This window comes from Canis aureus, chromosome 14 (assembly GCF_053574225.1).
Source record: "Canis aureus isolate CA01 chromosome 14, VMU_Caureus_v.1.0, whole genome shotgun sequence".
Lineage (NCBI taxonomy): Eukaryota > Metazoa > Chordata > Mammalia > Carnivora > Canidae > Canis > Canis aureus.
The window spans coordinates 36,869,568-36,893,334 of record NC_135624.1 but is presented as its reverse complement, the minus strand read 5'-3'; the positions used below and the strand labels follow the sequence as shown (position 1 = coordinate 36,893,334).

The following is a 23,767-nucleotide window of genomic DNA, read 5'->3' as shown; positions in this document are numbered from 1 at the left end:
ACTTGGCCTTCCCACTTAGCGATGACCTTGGGCTAACTTCCTTCTACTTCTGCTCTGCCCTTTCTTGCTGACAAACTAACGGGGTGTCAAAGCATTGACCTTCCAGTCCCGTGGCCCTGACAACTGCTCAGGAGATGCTCCGCCAGGTCTGGTACATGGTAGGCCCTCCACCAACCCTAACTTTTGTTCTTTCAATTCAAGGAGGCAGAGGCAGGGGTGGAGGGGGTCACAGCAAGTGGCAGGGCCGAGACTGGGGTGAGGACCTGCATATAAGGTGTGGACTCCTGATGGTGACGGCAGGAGCAGGTGACGCAGGTGTGGGAGCCCAAGACCTCATTAACCAATATAAATAAGACTTTGATGCAATATTTTAAGAAGTTTGAAATCAGTGCAGTTGACCCACAAGGAAGCAAATGTCACTAAAGATGGGACTTAACCCTACACTTGAACTACTTACCTTCTTCACTCCTCCTAATCCCAGCCCCATCAGAGCCCAGTTTATTTACATTTTTTAAAATATTTTGTTCATCTTGGGCTATTTGGCCTTAATTTTGACTTTTTAAACCATGGCATTGGACTATTATTTATCTTGGATACTGGTGTTTCCAGAATCCCTTACGTGTTACACCCAGGGCAAGTGCTTCCTTGCCTTACCTTACGGTCATCCCTGGAAAAGGGAGTTGGAGCTCTTACTATTATATTAGGAGGCAAAGAAAAATACTGTAGGGTCACAGCAGAGCACTCAATGGAGCGGTTGGGTATCAGGATAGAAAACATCCAGAGTTCTCAGGCCTGCCTGGCAGGCTAAGACATAGAGGGTTTGTGGTCCATAGATTTTATGAGGTCTTACAGAGTTTGGACATCCAGGCCTCCTGCTTCAGGAACTAGAGATATCATGATCAGTGTAGACAGAACAATAGTTTTTTTTTTTTTTTTTCCTGGTCAGTGTTAGCTTAAGAGACACTCTTAACGTGCAGCATCTCCTGAAGGATTTACCTTGCTTTACCCTCCCTTTCTGGGGTCATCAGCTGCGGCTAAGCTCCTTGCCTGGAGGATTCTGCAGGTGGCAGTTTCAGCTGATCCTTAAGTAACCTTTGCTGTCAATTTGCCCGACTGCTGGGTTTAGCCTCTGCTGAGGAATGGCTTTTATTCAGAGAAACAAAAGCAAATCAATTAAACAGATAAGGAGTTCCCTCCACTAAGTAGGGATTGTTTTCTTTATCAGCCCAATCCCACTGTAGTGCTGGTGTCTTGGGACAATGGCTCTGCCTTTGTTCCTTTATAATTCGCTTCCAGGGAGGGTTTCTTCCTTTACATATTCAGAGAGAGCCAAATAAAGCTTCCATCCAGAAAAAGAACAGAAATTAGCGCTGCCACTGCTGAATGACAGGGTTCTAGCTGTCTCCACTTGGGAGTCCACGGTGACCTTGAGAAGTTGGCAGCATTTGGGGTCCCCCCTACATAATGAGCCCCCAGGCATTTACAGTGGGCTTGTATACCCCATGTTCTGAGGGCCAAAGACAGGTTACCTGCTTTACGGTACCCTCTTGCAATGGTCAACATCATCCTAGGAGGTATGGATATTGTCCCGCTTACAGATTAGGAAGCTAAGGCTTAGCAAGGTTAAATTTCAGTACTATCAAGCTACTAGGTGACATAGCAGAGGGGAATCCCTGCCAGCCCAACTGTAGGACCAGCACCCCCCCAAACACACACCCCTTAGTATGCTTTCAAAACTCTCCGTTTATAGTAGGGCCAGCACCAAGGACAGCTCCCAGAGGTGGAGGCTTCCCAGGACCACCACCTACGGTTGGGGAAATGAATCCGAGTTAAATATCTCCAGGACTCGGGGCCTTCAAACCCAAGTCAGCCTCTGTGCTCTTTATTCCTCGCATACCACCCTCCAGAAAACAGACAAGAGAACTGTTTCATTTTCTCTCTGTTGAACCTCGCTTATCAAACGAGATCTCAGCTAGTCCTGCGGACATGAAGATGAATTTGTACAGTGAAAATGCTACCATTTACCAGAGGCTGAGCATTCCTGATTATTGTTCTGGTTCTTTCGTAGCCAGGAGCCCCGGGTGTTCACTGGTCATGTGCATCTCCAAGGGCTTTTTTTGTTTGTTTGTTTGTTTGTTTGTTTGTTTGCAGTTGTGACCCTGCATCTGGGAGATCAGCTTCCCCAAAATTTATCGTGCAGATTTGCAGCTGCTCTGACTGCTGGCTGGGTCGGGGGAGGTTAATGCCATGATCAATCACAGTTTCATTCTAGAGCTTTCACACTGCATAAAATGCTGACTTTCAGGGATGGGGTCTGGAGATAGTGGCTACTGTTATGATTATGATCCATGCAGAGAAGAAAGAAGGAACAAGATGATAATCAGAGTGATGACCCTAGGAACGTGCTTTTCTCCAGAGTCCAGTGTAAAACCTCCTTCCAGTAGGAAATGCTGATTATTCTGTCCTCTGTGAAAAGCATTTGGGTTTCTTCCCATTCATGTGCCCACCAGCCAGGTAATGGGAGCTGTAGGGACTGGAGACACAAGATGAGCAGAAGCCCCCACTTGGAGGTTCTGGACATTTCTGAGGGCCAGAGATAAGACCTCCTCTGCTACTTTTAGAACTGCCAGAAGAGGCCCTGGAATCCCTTCTTGCCCAGAAGGTATCCATCCCAGTGTCATTTGGTCTATGCTGTTCAGGAGCTGAAGTCTCTCACCCAGAGCCACTTCAATCCCGGAAGATTCTTACTAATCATCCCCTTCAAAGCTCTTTTCTGAGTCAGAAGGTGTAGAGGTAGGTCAGATATGGGCCATGCTTTCCAGGGCCTGATGTTGTGTTGGAAGAAGAAGGATCTACAAGCTGGTGATTCATACAAAAGTCAGCCTGGGGGTGGGGGTGGGGGTTAAGATTGGTGCGCACAGACTGGGCTCTGGAGGTCAGTGAGCGGTTCCCCATCTGGCTCTGCTGCTTAGTAGCCAAGTGAATTTCCCTTACTAATTATAGGACTTGGGCAGTGTATTTGACTTCTCTGAACCTTGGGTCCCTCATTTGTAAAAGGAGAGCCATGTGGTCTATCTCAAAAAGAGATATGAGGATCAAACAATGAAACATTTACAGAGCACCAGGCGTGGTACCAGCTGGGTACAAAGAAACATTGGGTATCTCTAACTGCAAGTGGTCCTCATAATTGTTTCTCTGTTTGAATGAATAGAGGTTATAGCAAACCATCAGAGGAAGAGTAAATAGCTTTAAGAAAAATAACACCATGGGGCAAGGAGTCACCTGTGAAGGCCACCTGAAAGAGGTAGAATTTTAGTTGCATTGAAAGGTGAGGCAGGGATTGGCCAGATGCCCCTGGGGGATGGTTTTCTAGGCAGTGAAACAGCACATAAAAATTCAGGGACAAAGCCCATTCTGCTAGTAGCAGAGACTTATTGATCTGAGAAGGTTTAGGCCCTGCCCTCAACAGTTTGCAAACCTCTTAAGAGAACTGCCTTTTTGGTGGATTCACAGAAACCGATATCCTTCGAGCAGCCCCTGGTATGAACATAGCCTCTAAGTAATTGTTACATTGTGCACTTAGCTCACTATGGTATTAAGGAAATATAATTAAACAAAATCTTCTCCCAGCCCAGGAAAAGCTCTCTCTCTAGGAAAGTGGAAGAGTAGGAAAACAGTTGTATTATTGAGTCAGCCTTAAGCCAGAGTGCTATGCGCATCATAGGCCATCTGATGAGAGACTACAGACAGAACTCTCACTCTTCCGTAGCCAGATAGCTACACCTGCCTACAAGTCCTCAAGAGGTGCAATAACTGGTCCTCGAGTAGGAGGACTCAATAGCACCATTCACCAGACATGTTCATCCTAAGTTGTCCTAGAAAGTAGGGGTTCGGTCATCTGTGTTATTAGTTCATTAGTTTCACAGAAAGGAAAAAAATGAGCTCCTCTCTTTATGTCAGGAAGTAGTTCTACAGCTTGGAGCAAAGGGCCCTGCTTTGTAATTAGGCTCCCTTTCTCCAGAGACTAGGGGATTGGGGGTGCTCTCTTCCTTGAGGATGGATTACATTTCAAAGGGACGGTTGCCATCTCCTTGAGAAAGACTTTTCCGAATCCTGGATCCAGCAACACTTACTTAGCTTTTAAAAGGATTTACATACATTTCAGAGAGAGAGAGAGAGAGAGAGAGAGAACCAGCAGTGACAAGTTTTCTAAAGTAAATGCTCTAAGTTAAAGGTGGGGGGGCGGGGGGGGTGGTTGGTGGTGGAGAATCTCTTCCTTTCTTTTCATGGAGGGGAGATTTAAGCCCTGACCATGGCCCTGAGAAAACATCATCTAAGAGAATTGAGCTAGCAAAGTAATGACCTGGTAATCTCCCTAAAATACAAACTCCAGGTGGGCAGGGATGTTGTTGTGTTGATTGTTTTAGCTCCAGTGCTTAGAAAGTTTCCTGGAGCATGGTCAGGCTACATGTAACTGCTATGCTCTTGACATTATAAAACCAGTGGGACAAGGCATTATGCCTAGGAAAATAGCCAGAAAGGTAACTTGGGCGGGGACAGGCAGTTTGAATACAGATAGATCTGGATTAGAGTCCAAATCTTGCTTTTTATTAGCTGTGTGACCTCAGGTGAATGGCTTAGCCTCTCTGGTCTTCCAAGTCTTTACAGTCTGGTCATCAGCACCCCCCCCCACACACACACACACAGAGTAGTCTTATGGGCTGATTAAATAACACAGACATGTTAAATATTTTTTTGCATCAGCTCAGGATATAGACAAAGAAATAGACGGAATGGGATCTCATGTGGAAAGGCCCGGCAGCATGCCCAGAGGAGTAGAGGCTTGGTAAATGTCAGTCTTCTCTTCTGGAAGGAAGTGAGTCAGGGTTGGGGGTGGCTGTGTTTGCTTTGATCCTTAGCTGCAGCAGAGAAGGAGACAGGACAACTGTGGAGATCCCTGAGCTGCTGACATTTTCACTGCTGGGAATTGAAGGTTGAAACCACCCTAAGCCCCGACTGAGGACTGGGATTTGAAAAGAAACCATTTACTTTTAAGGCAATTGTCCTAAATGTCAGAGAAGCAGTGTGCTATTCTATGTCACTTCTTTTCATTGAGATTATAATACGGCCTGCAGACAGTATGCTGGCTTTATAGATTGAAAAGCAGTAGAAATAATTACATGTAAAAATGTCGGAACAAATGCTTTCCCCTCTGAACCTTTTTTTTTTCCTCCTCCTCTGCACACTGGCCTTTGGTATTTTACGGATATTAGTTCACCTAAGACCCCCAACACAGTTCAGGGAGGTGACCAGGGTGCGTTATAAGTAGTCAGATCACCAGTGGACGGCTGTTATGGCACAATAGGGTGGATGGGAAGAGGGCCAGACCCCGGGTTTCAGTGGGTGAATTGTGGGTCTCCACGTCTGGATGAACCTCCTAGATTGACCTACCCCCTGCATCCTTCATTTGCTAGATGAATAAATCCAGAGCAAAGAGGGGACATGATCTGCTCAAGGATGCAAAAACAAGAGATGACAGGCCTGGAACCAGAGCCAAGATTGACTTACTGTGAAAGACTTATTTGACTGCATAATGCATTCTTTTAAAGGAACTGACATGTTTTTGTTTAATAACGTTTTACTGAAATACATTTGTTGCCACAGTAAAATGCAGAGCCAAAATAGGTGACAGTTAAGAGAGATTGGAACTTTTGAATGTTACTTTCAAGGTTAGTCTGTGAAAAATATTTTTGGTAGGGTGCATATCGTGAGTGTCTTAGCCACAATAATGGCACCAATGACGATGGCAGTGATGGTGATGATGGTGATAGTGACAGTGATGATGGTAATGTGACAGTAGTGATCATGATGATAATGGTGGTGACGATGATAATGGTGATGATGGTGATGGTGATGATGGAGGTGATGGTGGTGACGATGATTGTCATGATGGTCATGATGATGGTCATGATGGTGGTGATGATGATGGTCATGATGGTGATGAGAAGGATGATAGCCAACAATGAACTCATTACTAGCTTATGTACTTTGTAGATTTTACATTGTTTAATGCTCACAATAGTCCTATGACAAAGGTACTGTTTTTATTATTCTCATTTTATTTATTTTTTATTTTTTAAGATTTTATTTATTTATTCATGAGAGACAGAGAGAGAGAGAGAGGCAGACATAGGCAGAGGGAGAAGCAGGCTCCTTGCAAGGAGCCCAATGCAGGACTCAATCCCAGACCCCAGGATCACGCCTTGAACTGAAGGTAGATTCTCAACCTCTGAGCCACCCAGGTGCCCCTATTATTCTCATTTTAGAAGCAAGGAGACAGAATTGAAGTAGGTTGCCCAACGACAGAGTTAGTGATGACAAAGCCAAGGTTCAAATACAAAATAATTTACAATAAAGTTATAACTAATATTTACTGAACTCTTGCTACGTCCTGAGCTCTGTGCTATGTCTGATTTTATTCTCCCAACATTTCTCAGGGTAGGCAATCATTATTTTCTCTATTTTGTAGATAAACAAGAAGTCCTACAATTCAGAGTTTAAGAGACCCACTCAAGGCTGCACAGCTAGTGAGGGAGGGAGCGAGGAGCATATGTATGGATGCAGTCTTCTTCCTCAGGCTGCTGGGCAGTGCTGTCCTGTCCACTATCTTCACTTCTCCCTCTTCCCCACTCCACACCAGACACCGTGCTGATTCTGCTCCTTTTCCTCCCACACCTTAACATCCCAGTTTCCTCCTGACTGCCCCTCTCTCTACATCCTGGGCCTTCCAGCCCACCCCACACTGTAGCCAGGGAGCCCTTCTGAAACTGGAGTAGTCATACATCTTTCTCACGGTTTCCAAGGCCCACAGCTCAATCCAGGTTCAAGGGGTAAACATCCAGGTTTCTCAGCGAGGTAGGCACTGCCTGCCTCCCCATTTCCATTTCCACTGACTCCCATCAGCACTCCACAAACCATTAAGCCATTCCATCAGCAGCTCCTCAGCCAGACCCCCTTGCTTCTCTCTATGGATGGCATGTCTTGCCTGCAGTTCAGCCTTGATGAGAGCTTGATGAAGAAAGAGTAAATGGATGAATAAATGAATACATAGCTGAATGAATGCATGCAAACTTTTTTCTTTTGCAATGTAATTCTACCAAAATTTCCAGTAAGTTTCTTTTTTTTTTTTTTCCCAAGGGAAGTAAAGGGGAGCGTGGTGCAGATGGTGAAATTGGACAGAAAGGTGACCAGGTAAGAATTTACTTTATGATGAACTTGAAGAGGCATCACTGTTTCTCGTCAATGAATTTCATTCTGCCATTTCCGATGTCACCGCTTGCATCTTCTTGGCCTGCCGTAGGACTTTTTTTAACCACACTTTCATGGTTTCCATCTTGATTCCTCTAGTTCACTGTCACATTCCCCTTCCCCAATTATCTGAACAGCCTGCCTTTTCTGGCTTCGTTCTGTTGTGTTTTGCTGGACTCTTTTACCCTGAGAGCTTCTAGTTCACTGAAATGGTGGTCATCCATTACACAATGCCTTGTCTTCCCTCCTGCCCTCCCATCACTCCTCAAGCACCTACAGTAAACTCACGGTGCTAGTTGAAATGCTCTACAGGTGTCCCCTCTGCTCAGGGCCAAGCCTGACCTGCTGGACTGCTTTTCCAAATGCTTTGTAAGATAGCACCTGTGACAACATGCCCCTCTTTCTGTGGGTTCGAACATAGCATCCCTATCATCTTTTATCCAGCACTACTAGTTGATTCTACAGTCTAGCTCTCCAGCCTCCAGCAGCCTTTCTGCCATTTAAACTGGTTCCTACTTTGCTGCTGTCACTCTTGCCTTTTCCTCTTCTGTCCCCTACCTACTCTCCACCCATCACTCCTCTGTGCATCTCCCATCGGTCCGCCTTATAACCAGCTGCGTGCCAGGCGTGGCACCAGGCCCTGAGATGCAGAGTGAGTAATGGGCAAATCCCTGACCTCACGGGGCTTTCTGCTCCATGAGGGTGAAGCAGGTGAGAAAGTTCTCAGAGGCAGTGAGTCAAGGTCTACATGACATACTCAGCTAAAATTCCATCTGTATTTAGAGAAACAAAATGTGTTTGGATTGTTCTTGCAACAGCGAATTCTCAAGACTAGTGCACTCTATCCTGACTGTGACAGCTTGTGTTTCCTGGTGGCAGGAGATAGAGGCGGAGGTCAGGGAATTCTCTTCCATGATGATGTGTTTGCTTTTATAAAACACTGCCTTAAGAAAACTAAATGTTAGATGCAAAATACCCTCTAGCTTGCTGAGCTCATGCTGTGATACACATGGACTCCTCTCTGCATGGAGACACAAAGATCTTTCTTGAAGTAACTGCAAACCTGTTATGGTAGGGACGCCGTTAATTCCGTAACCCAAACAGTTTCCATTGTGGGCATATGTTGTGTATGCATATGCATTTATTTCTTTCAGATTCTTATTATGGGATATTTCAAGCCTACACAATAATTAGAAAACATAATAAAAGGACATCCCCCTCCCCCCAGCTTAATACCTATCACCCAGCCATGGGATCTTGCAGCCATTACGGACACTTCTGTTTTCTGTTTTTCTTTATGTCCTCAGCTACTTCCTCACACCATCTTACCTCACATCATGTTGAAGTAAATCCACTTTCAGGGTAGAATTGTTTTTGTAAATATTGTTAGATACATTCTCAACCTATGGAAACACCAAAAATTATATATATATAATTATTATATAATATTATTATATAACTATTATATTATATATAATTATATTATTAATTATAATATTATATAATATATATATATAATTTTTTTAAGAAAGTCTTTTTGTTGACAATGCCTTTATCCAAAATTGTTACTGGAGTTAGAAGTCAGATTCTGGATGGTTGTCTGAAATTCAGTTGTTGCCAAAGTGGAAAGCTTCTTATGAGTCACTTCAAAGAATTGCCTCTTGTGTTTCCCTAGGGCCATCCTGGAGTTCCTGGTTTCATGGGGCCCCCAGGGAACCCTGGGCCACGGGTAAGTGATGATTTTGAATCCCTTCCTCTTTTGACATTTTCATACTCACTAGAGATGGGATCACCCTGGATATGCCTCTTACTTTAAGGACAGGATGACCCCTGAATGTGTCCAGAGCCGAACAGAAGTTGCAGGTCCCAAAGGCATTTGGGGTCAAGGCTCAAGTGGCTCAAGCAGATAGTACCATTGGGCAGTGTAGTTAGAATGTTGTTGGGATCAGGGGTGCGTTGGCAGGGACAGGCAGGCTTGATGCATTATGAATTTCTATCTATCTTGGATGGTGGGGAGCCTGAGGTCATTGCAAGGTTAGGATCTTAAGTAAGAAATGTAGAAGCAACTTCCCATCTTCCACAGGATCCTATCCCATGGCAAGAGGCTCTGCAATTCACGATGTCTCTAAAGGCACAGATTTTCCTGGATTTTCTACAATTAATTACAATAGTAATAACCAAAATTATTATTGTTCATTATTACCACCTTCAGCTATTTATTCATTATGCTCTAAGGTACTTGTTATCAATAAAGCTACAGATACCATTTATATCATCCTATTTGTCCCCATTGGGCCCCCTGAGAAAATCTTCTCCTTGCTCTTATAGTAGCTGTATCTCTGGCACAGACTGATTCTCTCTTCCTAGAAAACTCGTCTCCCTTTGGTCTAAACTGCCCACAGATTTGTCTTGTTGCCCCCGTGCTCAGAGTCCACTGCAGTATCCACCCAGAGTAGCCACGGTAACAGGCAGCACAGAGGAGGATCCTCACCAAGCCCAGGACCAGTCCCCTGGGACTTCCTGTGTGTTCTCCAGGAGTCCTGGCCCCCCAGGCCTTGCAGAAAGAGGATCACTAGTAATGGCTAAAAGACAAGTGAAGGGACAAACCATAAGAGACTCCTAATCATAGGAAGCAAACAGAGGGTCACTGGAGGGGAGGTGGGTGGAGGGTGGGATGGGGTAACTAGAGAATGGGCATATAGGAGGGCACATGATGGGAAGAGCACTGGGTGTTTTATGCAACTGATGAATCACTGGACTCTCCCTCTGAAACTAATGATAACAGTATATGTTAATTAATTGATTTTAAATTTTAAAAAAGCTAGATGTTCCAGCTTTGTCTCAATATCTGCAGTCTGCAATAAAATCTAAACAAATAAATTTTTTATTTTGAATACAAAAACAAGGACAACTCAAGGAAACACACTTCAAATAGGGACCGACCTGACATAATAGAGAAGCAGAGGCTCAGTTAGGATCATGAGGTTGAAATGCATGACATTAATTTTGCTCAGTCTTCTTTTTAACAACTCTAAATGACTTCTAATTGTAAGTATGTTAATTCTTAGAATAAATTAGGTCCTTTTAAATGTATTTTCTTCAATAAAATCATACAGGAGCACAAAACTGTATCTTTCACTGTACAACCAACTTTTACAGCAAAGTCATAAAAAGTAAATTAACTCCGAAAGTATTAAAGCTTTCCCAGTTTATTGGAGAGCTTACCTCAAATCTCAGATCCTCAGCTTATTTCCCACCTCCCTCCTTCCCAGCCAGTGTCTGTACTGTTAGCATCCTTTTCAGGTTCTCAGACTTCAGGCCTCACTGTTGCATGAGTAGGATCGCGAACAGCCTTGGCTAGGGAATGAGTCAGTTTGTTACCATGCAGGTTCACAAAATTCTGCATTTTCCTTAAAGGAATAATTTCTCATAGGAAATTCCTTTGCATCGTATTTGCATATACTAATGGATTTTGTGGCAGCTGACAATCAGGCACAAGAGAAACTGATCAAGATGATGATGTGATGGGTCATGAAGAGAAACTGATCAAGATGGCGATGTGATGGGTCATGGGGAGAGACATTAGCATGAGTTAAGGAGGACCATTTGAGAAGGAAATAATTTTATTAATACTGTTTTCATATCACAATGACTTTAGTCTCTTCATGCAACCTAATAGCTGAGGGACTCCCAAAGTGAGTGTTGAGTTAAAACCCCATCCCTGCCCCACGCTGGTAGTTCCAAAGCCTAGAACATGTCTCCAGTGCAAATGAAATCACGCTCTTCTCTCATTGGAAGTTGCTTTTTAGACTGTATGATGACTGTAGGAAATGGCTCCTGGTTCTCATGCTAGTTAATGATTTTGGGATTCAGGAAGAGTCATAATGAGGGCAGCTTCTCCCCCTCCAACTGATCAATGTGTTCACTTCATTCAGTTGATGTTTCCTGAGCTTCTGCTTCGTGCCATGCCTCGCGGCCCACTGTCCTTGGGAGCAGATGTTGGTCACCTGCCCATTTGGGTTCAGTGACCAGTTATGCAGAAGCAACTCATGAGCAGGAAACCCTCCTGGTCATGTATGCATTGTTTCTTTGAGTGGTTCTGAGCCAGACCCTGTAACCAGGGATATAGATACCAAGCAGATAAGGCTCCTTTGCTATTTTTACTTCAAAGTTTATTTCCTAGTGCTCAGTTGGCATCCTTCTTTCAGATAAAACACTTACCCTGTTGCCAACCTCCTGCATGGATAGAATCTAATTCCAACTTAGCTAGCTTCCAGGGTTATCGGGTCCTGGGGGTGGGGAGTAACAAAATTATATAGTAGAATCCAGTAGAAACTCCAGTGTTCTGCTAGGTTTGAATGAGATGTGTAAGTTTCCAGCAGCAGGCCAGCCAGGGAAGCAGGAGCATTAGGTGACAACATCCCTTCATTTCATGAACATTTAGTGGCTGCTCACCTAGTGGAAGAGGTGGAGGCAGATCTGACAGCATCTTGTCCCTGGGAATTTATCTTACATGGCAAAGAAGACCTGTGTTCTGCAGCCATATCAAATTTCCTTAAGGTTCACACTGTAGCCATTTCTGTAACCCTAAAACTTGACCAGCGCTTGCTATGACATAGGCACTTGATAAGTGTGTGTAAAAAACCTAAAGACTGCTGGAAAATTATCAGTAAGGTACTGTGAGGGCTTACTTATTTGTCCTCCGATACTTAGTTCATATCTGCCGTGTTTCTGGTCTTGGGCTGGCCAGCAGACACACTACTGTTATCAGTGCTTATGATATCAGAGAATCCTTTAGGAAGAGCCCTTAGTGAGTGCCAGAGCTGAATAACTCATTAGATGTAGGAATTTACTCAATTCTCTCAACAACTCAAGAGAATTAGGTCCTCTCTTTCTATCCAGTGCACAAGGGAACAGAGATGCAGAGGAGTAAAATAATGTGGAGAACTAGGACATGGAGACAGGAACTCTGGCTCTGGGAGAGCGTGTACCCCAACTGACACCCTCTATTCTGGGTTAAGCACACTGCAAGGAGTGCCCCCTCACTTCCTTAAAGCCTGGGCAATCCTATCACTTCTACCCTTTTACCGAAACTGAAGTTAAACATCTTATATATACCACTTGACCAAAGCTAGTAAGAAGCACTGTATTCATTAGTCTCAATAATCTCTGCCCCAGCCAGCCAGCCCAGCTTTCCATTCATTCATTTATTCAAGAAATCATGAGTTCCCACTATCTCCAAGGCACTGTTTTAGTTCCCAATAAAGCAAATAATCAACAAACATTAGGGAGACGGATGGCATCATAGGTGATGGAGAAGCATAAAGGTGTTAGTTGGGAAGGGCAGGACTTGGGGTAGGGTTTGGGAGGCAGACACTTCTCATTTAGCTGAGATGGGGATGAGGACAGGCTGTACGCTCTGAGCCCCAGGGTATTGGATTGCTGGCAGGGGGAGCAGCACTGGAGAAAGCCGGTGGCAGAGACAGGGCTGGGCTCATCCTGCTGCACTTACTTGTGTAGAACTCCTCATTCATGGATCCGTCTATACATTTCTTATCCCCGGGTTGACACAACCAAGTGCCTTCCTTATTGACCTGGAAGATAAATCCAGTTGTTCATTTTTACCTCTGTCCCAAAACGTTCCCTGATATTAGCTGAAAATGTCCACTCTGAGGTGAGACTGTTCACCATTATCTTAAGGTTGACTCGCTGGTGAATGTGCTGGTCCCTCCTGCAATGTGGGTGCTGTTCTCCCAGCATCTTTGTGTTCCCAGAGACCGGCCCAGTCTGCTGGGGAAGGAAGAAGCACCTCTGGAGTCCTTGGGGTTCCAGCAGCCAGGAAGGGGCTCAGGATGCACCTTCCATGTGCTGCTTCATGCACAAAAAGGCACTAACGATCATGTTGAGATGTACAACAACCTGACTCCCTGCTCTATCATCCTTAGGGAGCAGATGGAATTGCTGGAGCTGCTGGCCCTCCAGGGATCCAAGGGCCGCAGGTAAGTTCCTCAGTGGACGGGATCTGCCTTGAATCCGTGTTTGGGCTTCCCAACCCAGGTGTTTGCCCGCCCTGCCCTGGTCCTCCCTACCTCCATGGCTCACTCATCCTGAGTATTCACAGTCTTGCAAGGAAACTGCAGGAAGGGTCGCTTTCTGTTGGCACCTCAGTTTCTTGCCTCAAAAATAAAGGTTTGGATGAATGACCTGGCTGTCTGTGATTCCAGAATTTGGTTTACAGCCAGCTCACATAGGGCCCAGGTCAGTGTGGTTCTCCTCTGAACAGGTTAGGGAAGTGAAGAGGCTTGAGCTGACCCACACTGATGCTACAATATGCATCAGGAGGCCTGTTGGGCAGGAGTGGCCCCTATTACCCAACCATTCCTAAAGAGGAGAGAGAAGTAAAAAAGAGGAGTCACAGGCCTAGCAGACTCTGTGTCCCAGTCCAAGCTGGCTAGCAGGCAGGTCAGCCCTGCCCTGGCATGTTTGAACTCTAGTGCCAAGAGCACTTGAGGGCTCAATTAGGATAGCTTCCCCCTCCTGGGAGGAGGAGGACGAGTCCAGTGGGACTAGGTCACTAGTCCAAAGTCACATAGGAAGTTAGTCTCCAAGTTGGGATTGAAGTCAATTTGGAAACTCCCAACCTGGTGTTCTTCCGGCTAGGCCACACTGGCCCACGACGTGGGGTGTTCGGGGTGGGGGCTGCAGGGGCGTCAGGGCGATGGGCACACGGATGGTCTTCTGTTCCTCATCTGGCCAATCCTGTCAAAGCAGATCCACCTGCAAGTCCCAGGAGGAATAGAATATAGAACATACCACAGGTAGCTTTTTACCCGTTCTCAGACCTCAAAAGGTCTCCCCGATAAAAACAAACGGACTATTTGCCCAAGGAGAATAAGATGCAGAACCCAGAGGTGGTGAATCACTCTGTACCTCGGAATTAAACTGTACTAAATACGACATTGGTTCTACCGTGTGGGACCCTGTGGCAAGCGACGGCTGTGCTCGAAGCTGTCTGGGGTCCTGTTATTTCACTGTATACATCAAACCAGAATATACTCCAGATTTTCTTAGCATAATTCATGAGCTTTGGTCATTAAAAAAAGAAATAAGACAAGCTAAATGGGACATGGTGTGGGGGAAAAAAAGATATCTACAAACTGAAAACATTTCCATTATATTTTGAATTGAAACATACAAACCATTTGCCCATCTTTTTGACGTAGAATGAAGTCCTTTCCTTGATTTTGGGTCCTCGGAATGGAGCCTCTTGTCCTTATTCTTGTGAAAAGAACATCTTACCATTTACTGTTTGTTGCCCTTCTTAAAGCTGGTTTGAGAATATAACAACACCCATGGAGCAATTTGAATGTAAAATCCTGGATCCTTGGGATATTTTTTCTTCTGATCTTTTATAGCTGTCCTGTTAACAGCTATCTGGATAGTGAGTCATCTTTTTAAAATATTTGTAAAGTCTTCACTTAAAGATCACTCTTTTTCTTTTTCCTTACCTAATAAATAATCAAGTTGTCCATAGCAAACCACAACTTGTACAATAAGAACAGGTTTAGGAACGAGGGTGCTGACTCCTTGTGCTTCAGCCCATCTGAAGGGAGCAAAAAAAAAAAAAAAAAAAAAAAAAACTCCAAAAAACAAAACCTCTAAACTGAAGATGTCTCATGAGCTCTGTGGTCTCTGTTGCAAAAATTCAGCCCTGCTGTGGTAAGGTGGAGTCAGCCACAGGCAGGAGATCAACCAACACGAGGCTTCTGATAAACCTTTATTTGCAAAAACAGCAAAGGGCTGCCCTTTGCTGTCCAGTGGCTTCAATCCCAGGGTCTTTGGAACAGTAGACATTCAGGAAGGAATCCAGGGAGCTCTGTTACCAATATTTAAAAATCCCTATGGGTAAAAAAAAAAACAAAACAAACAAACAAAAAAAATCCCTATGGGTGACTGAGTATTTGTTCCAAGTTGACCAAAAACATCATCCCCTTTGTTGTGTGTTTGTAGGTTCTGGGATATGGGGGGCAGGGAAGGTTTTTGCTTTACTGTTGTTAATTTGTGTTGGTCCAGGTGGCACTGCGTCTGGGCAATCTCAAATATCCTGGATCATCACGTTACACGTTACAGAGATGCGGCTTGTGCCAAATTGTTATCAGTGCAAATGCTTAACCGTAGCATTCCGGGTTTTAAAATTAAGACTAACCGTTCAACACGACTCTGTAAAGTACTAATCCTTTCAAGAAAAGATCTTCACAAAGTAGTAATACACCTAAACCATGGTCTAATCTTCTTTGGTTCCCAGGGGTCATGAAAAAGTTTCTTGTCTCTCTTTATGACATGTTCCTAAGATCTTTTCATTTTCTTCGGGTAGGGAAATAAAAATCAATTGTGGAATTTTTATTGAGATTAAGTAGCACTACATAAAAGAAGTGAGCTTTGGGTCCCCTGTTGGACACTTTTTACATGACAATGTATAAAATCTGCATAAATCTGAACTAAATGTCAAAATATTTCTGCCTCTTGCTTTTCCTCCAAGAAGCTATCATCACAGCCCATAAGAATACCTCACTTTGTCGGGCATGTAGATGAGAATGTAGAACCTGATATCAGCATTTTATCACAGAAGGAAACGGTGGAAGGAGCTTATAAAGTCCTCGGGGCCTTTAAATATGCCAGAGATGCACATGACCTAAGAATGCTCATCCGGATAGGCACGATGGCACCGATGACCTCATCTGATTAGAAGCCGTGGTTGGCAGTGATGTGTGTCTTTGGTGAAGGAAATGGGAAATGAAGTGTGAATTAATGTGATGGGCTAAACACGGTTTTTCAAAACACAAGCTCTATTTCGTGGGGGAAAGAGATACTAAAAGCGACCCTGCTGGCGGTAAAAAGTTTGGGAACCTCCAGACAAGGGGATGGTAGTAATAGGGCATCTGTGAAGCCCCTGGTCAGCTTTTCACTTGCATTGGGCCCCGGGTGCACAACACCCCCAGATGCTGTGGGCTTGGGCTGCGTGGTAGGACTCGAATTTCAGGCAGTGTAGGGACAAAGTGCAGAGCTGGAACTGGACCTAAAACCCAAATATCTTCTTCCCTTCAGGATTTTCCATCTCAAATTCCCCTCAAGTCTATGTAACACCGCCAGAATGAGCCCCTGTCTGCACACCCCCACCTGCATGATTATGCTCTGCCCAGGGCACCCCACCCTGCGGCCAGAGGAGGCGGTGCCTGCAAAGCCAAGAGGCAGAAGCACCCATTGCTTCTCCCCAAAGACCCCTTCCAGCCCGTGAAGGCAATTCTACGTGAGATCGTTTACTTCCAGAAAAGCCAATCTGAGATTTAACGGTGTTTTTGTATTTTGCATCTTTTAGGGGAAAGAAGGTCCTCCTGGTCCCCAAGGCCCATTTGGATTACCAGGAATCCCAGTAAGTGGCATTTAAAAAAAACAAAAAAAACGGGTTTCTCCACTGTAAAAACGAGCAAATAAAATATATTCCATCACTGTTAACACAAGGCACGGTCACTAGGGGAGTTTCCAGTGCTGCAGAAAATGAGAAGGATAATCGCTAACCAAAGCTAAATGTGTTTTTGATGGAGTCCATCTTAACCTCATTCTTTTATGCAAGTAGGTCCTGTGGTTGACTTGTAAGGATAGTTGACTTGTGTGTGGACCTCGTGTACGCGTACGTGTACACTTAAGACGGCACTACGCACACATAGGCGTGCACACCTGTGATATTATAAATATTTATTTCCCACACTGGTGTTAAATGTTCATGCGCTCATTAAATTTTACCTACACTCTACCCAATAAATGTACCATCATATACGTGATCACTCCTCTGTTGCCTCAGAAATTGCACAGTTATTTACGAAAACTATAATAAGCTATTTTGCATGCATGGCGCTTCTCTGTGTTCTGTACGGTGGCCCACCAAGGTGGGGTTTACTTCCAGGTGTAATAATGTCTGAGGTTCTTAATACATACCTCCAAATTACTTTCTACAAATACATTTTACATTCAATATATTTCCCAGTGGGGATCCCTGGGTGGCTCAGCGGTTGAGCGTCTGCCTTCGGCCCAGGGCGTGAGCCTGGAGTCACGGGATCGAGTCCCACATCAGGCTCCCTGGATGGAGCCTGCTTCTCCCTCAGCCTGCGTCTGTGTGTGTGTGTGTGTGTGTGTGTGTGTGTGTGTGTGTGTATCTCTGTCTCTCATAAATAAATAAATGAAATCTTTTAAAAAATTACATATATATACTTCCCAGTAAGGTGGAGCTCTCCAGGGTGTTAGGCTGGTCCAGAGAGGCCATGTGCTACCTTCTCCACGGAGAGTGATTCCCTGGGAGGCTCCTGGTCTGGCCTAGGCCAGCTGCTGGGGCCTCCACTGGCTGCAGCCCCTCACCCCTGCCCTGCATGATGATGTGTTTTATTGCAGCCTCACTGGCTTCCTTTTGGTTCCTAGAACACCCTGCATCCTCTTCTCTCCAGACCACAGGGCTTTTGCATATGCATTTCTGTCCACCCAGAGTGCCCCTTCTTCACGTCTTATACCAGTTGATGCCTTTGATCCTTCCCATCCCATCTCAGGCATCACCTTCAGGAAGTTTTCTCTGGTTCCCCCTTCTCCAGCCTAGGGCAGACAGTTTGCTAGTCCTGGGGACATAACAGAGGAGTACCTGCTAACCATGGGGCTGTGCTCTAGCCTGTGGGTTCTAGAAGACCAGGCTTTTGCTTCCCATACACAGTGAACATTCAGCAAATATTAATTAAAGAAGCATGTGGCTGAATGAACTGCTCTGCGAGAGCTCTCCCTACTGGAGTATCTGATAAGTGCCCCCATCGGAGGCCTTTCCTCCTCGGGGTAGCGCTCCCTGCAGGCACTCAACCCCGAGGTTAGGTAACGGGTGCAGGGTGCATAGACCTTACAACACGTGCTAGGATGTGAAATCCCTGTTGGTCTACACTTCAGCCCCATAGCCTAGCCTGTCCCAGCAGCTGGGAAGTATTGCCTGATTTAATCCTAGCAATGGTGAAACTAAGATTTTGTGCCAACGCCTTATCACCAAAGCCCTAGTGTGCTGGAGAAGAGAGACCGACCTTAGGTGTTACTACACCCTCTCGTCAATAATGTCCCTCCAACCCCACCACCCCCTCCTCCCCTGCCAGGGCGGACTCCATTCTGTGGCTAAGGCAAGAGCAAAGCCTGGGCCTGTGTCCCACTGACGCCTCGTGAATGGACCCGCTTTCCTGTCTCTGAGGACAGGAAAAGGGTGCCACCCCCACTTCCAGCCACTTTGAACCCCCTTTTGCTGCTTCCATGTCATCCCTGTCTCAGAAACACTTCCTCTCCCTCGGCCCGGATATAAACCATCAGCTTTCATGTGCACGGTGCTCACCAGCTGGCGCCAGGCTCTGTGCAAAAAGCTTTCTGCACGTCAATGCATGTATGTACCCCTCGCCTCGGGGCCTCTCAGGCAGTTCATCCTGAGGTCCTGGCTGCATGCCATTGTCTCTGGGAGGTGCCTGAAGCCTCCCCAGTGGCTTAGATAGGACTCTGAGCTGTGTGCTCCAGGAGCACTGAGCCATCACAGCACTGGGGCTGCAACCACACACACTGTTCATTTCCACCTGCACCATGCCTCCCCAGCACAGCGTCAAGTAGGGACTTCCTAAATTGGAGGACCCGAATTTCAGGCTGTGTAGGGACAAAGTGCAGAGCTGGAACTGGACCCTAAAACCCGAATATCAGGGTTGATCTAGGCCAGCATTCAAGGTACCAGAGGGACCCAGCCCTCATCCCCATTGGTATGCAACCCCCAGTCTCCAGGAGAAGCCAAAGAGAAAAGGAAGAAACCATTGACACAAAGCATGATGCACGATAGGAGAGGGGGACGCAGGGGCCACAGAGCCCAGGGATGGACACCCATCCTGGACCTGGAGGGATGTCTGGGGAGGTGACACTCAAGGTGGTGTTCAAGGTCAAATAGTCTAGGCAAAGAAAGATGAGGTGAGGAAGAAGGCAGTCCAGGTAGAAAGAGCAACACATAAAAGACATGGATGTATTTACTTATAGGAACTGGCTGTAAGAAATGTTAAATGTTGAGACATGGCTTCCACATCTGGCAGGGGCTGTGAGGGACACGGTGCAAAGTTGCTGACGCTCACTGAGCACCAGCATGAGCTTCCACGAAGTATAACAACACGCCTCACCATCTATTGAGCACCAGCCGTGTGCCGCGCTCTGTACCAGAAAGACCCTTTAAATTCCTCTGCCTGCAGGAGGTGAGAGTGTCCCTGTAATTTACTGAAGGTTTAGAAGCAGGTCCTGAGATGTTCAAGGGCTGTCAGCAGCCCCGTCAGCTGGGGGCAGTGCTTATTTCTTGCACTGATGTTGCAAAGCCACATTTCCTTCTCACACAGTCCGATAGGCCACCCTCAGCCCACCTTTGCATGTCCCCCCATGGTGAGCATGCCACTCCCAGGGATCATGCATCTGCCCTGGGAGTCCTGGGGTCTCCTGCCAGCCTCCAACCACAGTTTGCAGGTCTCCTCTTGCCCCCACTCATCCTGTGGCATTGGCTTTGTCTTCTGTGCATGGGTCTCTTGACCGCCTCCCACAGCTTTCTGCATGCAGAAGGACAAGTGGTTTCTAGAGTCAACCTCTTAACTGAAAAAAGGATTAGATAGCATAGGGGCAGCTGGGTGGCTCAGTAGGTTGAGCATCTGAGTCTTGATTTCAGCTCAGGTCACGATCTCAGGGCTGTGGGATCGAGCCCTATGTGGGTCTCTGTACTGGGCGTGGAGCCTGCTTAGGATTCTGTCTCTCTCTCTGCCTGTCGTCCAGCCCACTCTCTCTCCCTTCTTTGCAGAAAAAAAAAAAAAAAAAAAAAAAGATTTACAAAAGAGAATCAGTATAGCCTGGCCTCCTCAGCAGCCCTGAAGGTTTATCTGGTTAATGTGGCTATGCCAGCAGCAGCGTCCAAGAAGAGTTACGGATGCCAGTGAGCATTGAGCCAGCAGCCTGCATGGCCAGTAAACCCAGATTCCTGTGGCTTCCCAGCAGTGCCAAGCCACTGATGTTGAAGGCACTGATGAGGAGTCACGCATGGTTCCATGAACGCCTCCAGCAGCAGGAGGGGCCCATTGCTGGTGCCATTTATCGATGCCTGGTTTGTTCAGCCTTGCAGCAGAAGCATCCAGGAGCTGCCTGGTGACCCTGCAAGGCAGGTCTTCTTAGGAGAAGGGCACCGAGGAGCTGAGAATACCAGTAACTTGCCCCAGATCATATGCCTAGCGCTTCAGGCAGGGTTCAGAACTTGCCTGCTGTGACTCAGTTTCTCCTCTGCCCTGCTGCCTTGCGGCTTTTCTTTCCCCAGACCCCACACAGTCCAGGTGGCCCAGGATTGGAACCAAAGTCTCTGTGATGCCATGGTTGTTGTACAGAATTATTTTCCCATCTGCAGAGACTCCTGAAGAATGATGTTGTCTGGGGTTAACGTGAGGCTTGTGGTGCCCTCCTTAGAGCGGGGGGGTGGGGGTGCTCCGGCAAGGGCATCACGGCTAGAGTTCACGCAAAGAAAAGCCAAGTGTTCATGGCCGTTCTGTAACCCACGCATAGTCCTTGGGGTCATTTGCTGAGCCCCCGTGTGTTCCAGGAGCTGGGCTCTGTGCTCTCCTGCGTCCGGGGTCCTCACGGTCTCCGTCCTTACCTGTGTCCTTACCTCCTCACCGCTGTGTTCAAGCCGGGAGGCCCAGCTGGGAGGTGCTGCTGTCCTAAGTTTGACTTCAGGAAACGTCCCGTACAGGGCTTTTTGAGGTCAATAGCGCTAATAATGATGCCGTTGCAATTAGTTGCTTTTGTGCTCCGGGCCAGGCCCTGCGGACCAGAGATCCGAGCCAGAGCTGTGGTGCTGGGAAGGAACCAGGAAGCCAAACCAGCTCGTCTGTTGAGATGCCCCCGTGGCCATTAGGCCGTGCCCTAGGCGCCTGCACCAGCAGGACCATGTCTCCCCTCCCAGCACCTTTGACCACAGATGACCATTTATGTGATTTCTCTTGCAGGGAGAAGAAGGCAAAGAGGGCAGAGATGGAAAACCAGGTCCCCCCGGCGAGCCGGTAAGGGACTCCCCATTTCTTACCGCTTTACAGGCCAAATCAGTAATTTCCCAGTATCGGCTGCTCCGTGTCGAGGAGCTAATTTGACTTGGGTGCAGTAAGGGTTGCTTCGTTTGCTTCTCCTGACAACCGTGCAGGGTAGACACTGCTGCCCCCATTATACAGCTGAGGAAACTGAGTCTCAGGGAGGTGAAGGGATGGGCGCAAAGTCACAAGATGGGCCAGTGACAGAATGTGAACCTGAGCCCAAGGCTTCTGCTCATCCTCTGCTTTTTTTTTTTTTCTTACTGCCCCGTGCAGCCTCCATCCCATTGATGTTGGAGGGGGGCCGAGGCAGGTGAGCCCAGGCTGGAGTAGAAACTGGCTGTCTGAAAGCCTGTTATCCCCACGGAAGCCCTCAGCCTCTCCCACTGGCTCCAGGCGATAACAGCTCACCCTTTCTTCAACTCTGGCATCGAGTTATAGGGTTTTTGTTTTTTTGTTTTTTTTCTTTTTCTTTAATGTCACCTGCCCCGGACACACAGTGAGGCAGGCCAAGAACTCACGGGCAAGTCTCTCTCCCAGTGGCTGCAGGCTGGAGGTGTGCAGAAAGCCCTGCACACTCATGTCTGTGACCTCATCATCATCCTTCCACACCTGGCCCCTGCTCTCACCTGTGGGTCAGGGCCCGCGGTGACAGTGCATTCATCTCCCCAGGTCCCTTTAGAGCCTCAGTCTAGAGGGGAAGCTGGAAGGTGGCGCCTGGTCTTCAAGACCTGGCTCTCCAGGCGCTCACCAGGAGGAGACTAGTCAGTGACGGGCGCGCTCAGTAGCATACTAAGCAGCCCTGAGGAAGGAGGACGATGCCCTCCGGACGCCCACATGAAACTCCTCCAAGATGTATTGTTAAGTAAAAAAGCAAAAGTAGACGCACCTGGGTGGCTCAGTGGTTGAGCATCTGCCTTCGGCTCAGGGTGTGATCCCAGGGTCCTGGGATCGAGTTCTGCATCAGGCTCCCTGCAAGAAGCCTGCTTCTCCCTCTGCCTGTGTGTCTGCCTCTCTCTCTGGGTCTCTCACGAATAAATAAATAACATCTTAAAAAAAAAAAAAGGTGCAGAGCAGTGTGCTTAGTCTGCCCCATTCTGTATAAAAGCGGCCTATGTGTTTTCTAGTGTTTACACAATGGCAATCCGGAGGACTCCAAAAACCCCACTAAACGTAGTCACCATCCACGATAGGGTGATTCTGGACGGAAGATGCACAGGGGCGCAAAGGCAAACATACGCTCCGTAGTGTGTTATTTTATTGTGGAGCAGTGTGTATGCATTGCTTGCTGATAAAATTAAGTTTAAAATGAATTGAAATACGTTGTGCCAACATTACAACCACAGGCGGGAGAAGACACTGGCTCTAGGTAATGACTCTGCTCCAGACCGGCTCCGGGGCCTGAGGTGGGTTAGGAAGCGTCTCTGAGACGTTTTATTCAATAGAACGAGAGTAATAGTAGCAACTCACCGGAGTTGCTGCAGAACCAAATGAGGTGAGAAACTGGTGGAAGGCATGAGGCTCACCTGACTGTTAATTATTTCAGTGACTTACTTCTCCCACCCCCACCCTCCACCCCCCAGCCGGGTGCCCTGGCCATCACTCCTGGTGAGGTCAGACCTGCAGAGCCCGTAGATCCACGAAGTGGGATAAAATAAAAGTAGAAGTTTCTACAGTGAGGTTTATGTTCCATGTAATTTGTTTGGTCATAATCTATTATGACTCATTCTGCATCTTGTGCAATTTGCCGGAAGCACCTTCTTTAACATTTTTCACTGCTTGCCAGATGCCGAAACCAGAGCACACTGCTGAGAGGAAAAGAAGCCTCTTATAGCAGCGAGCAAAGTCAAAGGCTCCTGCCAAGCCACTGGGGGCTGAGGCCCAGCAGAGCGGCCCATGGTGGGCACATGGCAGTTAGCGGGGTGAGAACGTGGGAGGGAAGAGAGGATGGATATCGCCCCCGTGTGCCCACTTAGGGCTGAGGTACTGATGCTTTGTTACCTTTTCTGCTGTAATCTCCAGATAATCCCTATGGGGCATGGTGTCCTATGGCTCCAGATGAGGAAACGCACAGAGAGGTTAAGTAGGCTGGCCAAGGTCACAGAGATGGTAAATGAAGCTTCTAGGACTCATGCCCCAGAGGCTGACCCCAGAGTTCAGCACTACAGAACCAGAAATCAGCTTTTCTGCAGGCATGCTATTCTGAGAGCTGTTGTTTATTGTACAGGATGACTGAGGCCCTTGGTCTTCATTCGGTCTATTTCTGGATCACCTCCTCCAGGTAGACCTGTGTCAGGCCTCAGGCATAGAGC

The 23,767-nt window shown here is 46.8% G+C and overlaps 1 protein-coding gene across 7 annotated transcripts in view; it reads left to right on the top strand.

The window, feature by feature from the left end:
- Window positions 1-23,767, top strand: part of COL22A1 (collagen type XXII alpha 1 chain) — a 260,407-nt gene that overhangs the window by 202,683 nt on the left and 33,957 nt on the right. For all 7 annotated transcript variants that reach the window (XM_077847369.1, XM_077847367.1, XM_077847366.1 and 4 more), the window contains 5 exons: window positions 7,198-7,251; window positions 8,984-9,037; window positions 13,254-13,307; window positions 16,685-16,738; window positions 21,378-21,431. In XM_077847369.1, the coding sequence (XP_077703495.1) occupies window positions 7,198-7,251; window positions 8,984-9,037; window positions 13,254-13,307; window positions 16,685-16,738; window positions 21,378-21,431 (270 nt within the window). The remainder of the gene's footprint in view (window positions 1-7,197; window positions 7,252-8,983; window positions 9,038-13,253; window positions 13,308-16,684; window positions 16,739-21,377; window positions 21,432-23,767) is intronic.